Here is a 4767-nt window from a genome sequence, read left to right as displayed (position 1 = left end):
GTGTTCTGCAAGCGGAAATGGGAGGAAGACCGGGACACTGTCATCGAAGGGCTGAAGCGCTTGTCCGACTACCCCGAGTACATGTGGGTAAGTGTATCGGGTGATCCCCGAGGCGTCTGTGCTGAGGGAAGGCAGTTGGGTTTGAATTTAGACGTCACTCGCAGCCTTCTCCCATCCAAGTACTAACCAGGCCCGACCCTGCTTAGCTCCCGAGGTCAGACGAGATCGGGCGCCTTCAGGGTGGTACGGCCGTAGACACTCGCAGCCTTCCGACACACCTGCAGCCTAAATTACTAATCACGAAACCCCACGGGGACCTCCCGAGCGCCCAGGACGCTGTCTCCAGCAGGGCCAGGGCTCCCCGTCCTTCTGGTCTGCAGATGTGCAAGCTTCTCTCGGACCACCTGCTCCCCCATAGATCACAAGCTCCGGCTCTGACCCGGAGCCATCCGCAGGGTGCCCGGGAGGGGCAGGATGGGGGTGCCCTCCAGCCAACCTCGGCCACCTGCCCGTCCCTGCTTTGCGTGTGTCTGTGCTCCTTTTTAACTCATGTTGCGACAGATGGATAGAGACTTTTCTGTTTCCCGCTGTTTGACCGGGGGCTGCTGCCCAGAGCCACCTTCATGTGTCACTTCTGTCTGGAAATCTGTTCTGTGTGAGTGAACGTATGTGGCTGGAGTGCAGGTTGCAGCCCTAAAATAACATCTCAAATTATGCCACCTCTGTCCCCCTGGGTTCCGTGTCCCAGTTTCTCCTGTACTGTGAGGGGACACGCTTCACGGAGACCAAGCACCGCGTCAGCATGGAGGTGGCCGTCTCCAAGGGGCTGCCCCCGCTCAAGTACCACCTGCTGCCGCGGACCAAGGGCTTCACCACCGCGGTCCAGTGCCTCCGGGGGACAGGTAGGAGCCTCGGTCACCGCGGGGCCGGGACCACCACTGCTCTCCGGGCTCCCGCATGAACCAAAAAATGAGGGCAGCGATTTGTTAAAAAAACCAATAAGTACGTTGCATGTACAACACAGGATACCGGAAGCAGGTAAAGAAAGAATCGAATGAGGGGAGTTCTGTGCTGTAAGATTCTTGCATCATGTTTTGGTAAAATGCTAGCTAATAGGAAACAATTAAAATAATAATAAAAATGTATAACAGAAAACCTAACAAAGGAAAAAAGCAATAAATGCATCTAATTAGTCAGAAAGGAGTAGAGATAAAAGGAGGGGACAAATCCAAGCAGCCAGATTGGAGACTGAAACACACACCATGTCAATGAGTAAATATGTGAAGCGCAGACCAACTAAATATCCCAGTTAAAAGAGAGAATTGGAAAAAAACACGCATGTAAAAAGCCCTGGCGTGTCCTGCCCGGGCCGGGGCGCCCGCCCTCCCAGGTGCCGTCACCGCTCCTGTCTCCTCCCTGCAGTCGCAGCTGTCTACGACGTCACCCTGAACTTCAGAGGAAACAAGAACCCGTCTCTGCTGGGCATCCTCTACGGGAAGAAGTACGAGGCAGACATGTGCGTGAGGTGAGGCGAGAGCTCGGCCCCTGCCCCCCCTCCGCCCCTCCCTGCCCCTCTCGCGGACCCCTGCCGTCTGGGCACAGCCAGGGAGACCCGCCTGCCCTGGGCTGCGCTCCCCCGGCCGCCTCCCCTTGCCCTCTCGAGCTGGGTGGTGCACGCAGGAGGCCTGTCTGAAGTCCTGCCCTGGGGTCCGGGCAGGCAGGTGCCGAGACGGGAAATAGGGAGCAGACTCCTCGTCCCCGCTGCATGCTCCGTACCTTTGGGGAAACTGTTGGGCCAGTGCTGGAGCCACCGTCCTCTCCTTCTGCTTCCTTGGGAGGCCCACGCAGTTCGCTCTGTGTACAACTCCATTCCCTCCCCAGCCTGGTCTCGAATCCCACCGGGTCCAGGAGGTCTGGGGGGACGCACGGTGCTGACTCCCCCTGCAGGGCAGCCCAGGTTCCTGGGGGGCAGTCAGCATGGGGCCTCCCTCGGAGCCTCTGGCTTGTAGCTGCAGTTCGATGTGAGTGGCTTTTTGCTGGCGCTGGTTGTTTCAGCCCCAGGATGTGGGATCCCCCAGCCTCTGAAAGGAAACTGGTGGTGGAGAGCAAGAGCCGGTTTGGATTCTGTCTGGAATATCGGGGCTTCAGTGCTGTGTGCCCCCGTCCTGTCCCAGTGAAGTAAACTGGGAATGGGACCCCAAGGCTCGCTCTGAAGTGCATCGGCAACCTCGCGTGGAGAGCAGCCTGTCTCTCTTGGCAAGGTCAGGGCCCATCATTGCTTAGAGAAGTCCCGTCTGAATCGTGGCTGCGTGTTTCTTTGCTGCTCTTTGGTTCTGCAAGTCTCTCTGGCTCGTGACGAGAAGAAAAGCCACCCAGAACATCTTTTAACGTAAAACTCAGTCTGGGCGTGACCGTGACTCCAGCTTCAGGTGTCTTTCAGGGCTGCCTTCGGTCCGTCTGATCTGCAGGAGGAAGCGTGGGTGGGATTGCCCCCCACAGCTTGTGAGTCTCATTCACTCAGGCGTGTACCGAAAGGCAGCTTGTCCCTGGGGATGTGTACGGAGCAGCGAGGAGGGTCATAGTCCAACCATCGCAACTTGGGTGTTCGTCTGTTGGTCAACCCGCCGAGCCGGCAGCAGTTCCTCTGCGTGTAGCCTGAAGAGTTCGAGCCCTTACAAGTTTAAAGAAAATAAACCCCCCAGTTCCTCTGGCCACACTGTAGGAGGTTTCCAGGGCCGCCTTTGTGAATATCAGCGGGAAGCTGCGTGACTTTTCCCCTTCCAGAGTTTGTGACGGACTGGCTGGTGGCAGGGGCAGGAGCCCGGGGTCCTCTCCCTTGTAACTGACGAGCCCTGGGTGTGGGCTGCTGTGAGAGCGGACGGCAGCAGCCGCCGGTGGTCCCTGCGTCTCGGCCATTCTTCCCGGAGGGGCCCTGGAGGCACGTCTGGCTCTCGTCCGCGGGCGGGAAGCCGTGCGCCGAGGCTGAGGCGATCTGAGCAGCGGCTCGAGGGGACAGCTGCCGTGGACGGGCGGCCCGGTCCTGCTCCTCTGGCCCAGGCAGCGCCAGAGCCACCGCCTGCCCGTGGACACGCCGCCGCCGCTGGAGAGGAGACTTTCCTTCATCTGTTCATTTCTCCTTCGTTGGGGCTGCATTTTGCCCAGTCACATTCCAAAAGGTATATTCTTTGAACTTGTGAAAGCTTCCACTGTTTCGTGGCACTGACCGCTTGGAGATTTTGAGTAAAAGCGCCATTCCAGTGCGTCCCCAGCACTCTGTGATCACACGCGCCGAGGCTGTGCGCTGTCCGACCAGGCTTCCTTCCTTCCCCTCCCAGAGCAGTCGAGACGCCCGCGGCTTGTGACGAGGCAGGGCTGGCACTTGGTGCGGTCGCCTGGGCTCGCCTGACCTCAAGGCCAGTGCTTGCGGCCAGTGTCCTGCATGTGGCTTGGGTGACCTGCAGGAGCTGCATGCTCAGGGCGCCCCACTGGGGTACGGTGAAAACTAGAACTTGGATTTACATTCACTTTTTATCTTGTCATTTTTATTATAGTTCTTATTTTTATATATTTCATAATGCATATAACAGACTTATAATAAAACCTGTATGTGGGGGGCGTGGTGTATTTGTATAAATTTGTGTGAGGTGTGTATAGAAATTTTATGTGCGTGTGTGTATGGTGTGTTGTGTGTGTGTATGTGGGGTGTGGGGGTGTGGTGTGTGTGGGGGGGTGGTGTATGTATAAATTGTGTGGGGTGTGTGTGGAGATGATGAGTGTATAAATTGTAGGGGGGGTGTGTGTGGCGTGTGTGTGGCGTGCGTGTGTCGGGGGAGCAGCAGGCGAGTGGAGCCTTCGGTCGTCTCGCCGTGGACAGAAAGGGAAACGGCATCTCTGGCAAATCCTGCAAACGCCGGCTGCACTGAGGGTCTCGGAGAGAAAGGCTTTTGTTTCCTGGGACGTCGGGAGCTCGCGGCGGGGCCCCGCAGAGGCCACTGCTGTGGCGGCGGATGCCGTGCTGCCCCCGCGCGCGTGTGGCGGAGGCTCTGCCTTCATTCTGGCCGGGTGAAGACCGTGGGCGTGACCCACCTGCGCCAACACTTCGGCGCTCAGCTTTCGGACAGCACGTTTGAGACGCGCTGCCTTAGTGCTGCGGTTTGCCTCCCTCCTCTTCGCCTCAGAAGCAGCTGCCCTGTGCCCGTCAGGGCTGCTCTGGTGTGCGCCGTCTGCCCCCTGGCGTCGTGGGTGCTGCAGCTGCCCGTGGACAGCGGGTTCCTGCCTGCCTTTCCTTTTCCCGCCCTCGTAGACGTCCACATGAGGCTGGCCACTGTCGGGGAGCCGAGCCGAGCCCCTGTGCGGCTGGTGCGGCGTGGCCTCAGCAGCGTGGTTTTCCAACAGCCGGGGCAGGCGGGGCCCAGCAGCTGAGTGCCCCTCCTGCAGTGGCCCTCGCTGGCCTGCGCGTGAGACTTCGGGAGGAGGCACGTGTGTCCTGTTAGTCCCAGAAGGAGAGGAGAACGGGGTGTCGGGGAACAGGTCACGTCTGCCCGACGTCCTGCTGCGGCTGTGGGGACGGGCGCCCTGAGGTGGGGCCCCCGCCTCTGCTCCCACGCGCCCTGCCTCTGCCTCCAAAATGGCCACTGTGAGCCCAGCACACTAGCGTGCTGTTCTCGCTGACTTGTGAAAGCATTTCTGTGCCGGGCGCCGTGGCGCACTCCTGTAGTCCCAGCTGCTCGGGAGGCTGACGCGGGAGGATCACTTGAGCCAGGAGTT

At 59.4% G+C, this 4767-nt stretch overlaps 1 protein-coding gene across 1 annotated transcript in view; it reads left to right on the top strand.

Annotated features, from left to right (window-relative positions):
• AGPAT3 (1-acylglycerol-3-phosphate O-acyltransferase 3) overlaps positions 1–4767 on the top strand; it is a 29156-nt gene that overhangs the window by 14919 nt on the left and 9470 nt on the right. Inside the window, exons 4-6 of the mRNA XM_012661541.1 lie at positions 1–87; positions 749–902; positions 1423–1525. Coding sequence (XP_012516995.1) covers positions 1–87; positions 749–902; positions 1423–1525 — 344 coding nt within the window. The remainder of the gene's footprint in view (positions 88–748; positions 903–1422; positions 1526–4767) is intronic.

The sequence above is a fragment of the Propithecus coquereli genome, unplaced genomic scaffold (assembly GCF_000956105.1).
Source record: "Propithecus coquereli isolate 6110/MARCELLA unplaced genomic scaffold, Pcoq_1.0 Scaffold717, whole genome shotgun sequence".
Lineage (NCBI taxonomy): Eukaryota > Metazoa > Chordata > Mammalia > Primates > Indriidae > Propithecus > Propithecus coquereli.
This window is presented reverse-complemented; position numbering and strand designations above follow the sequence as displayed.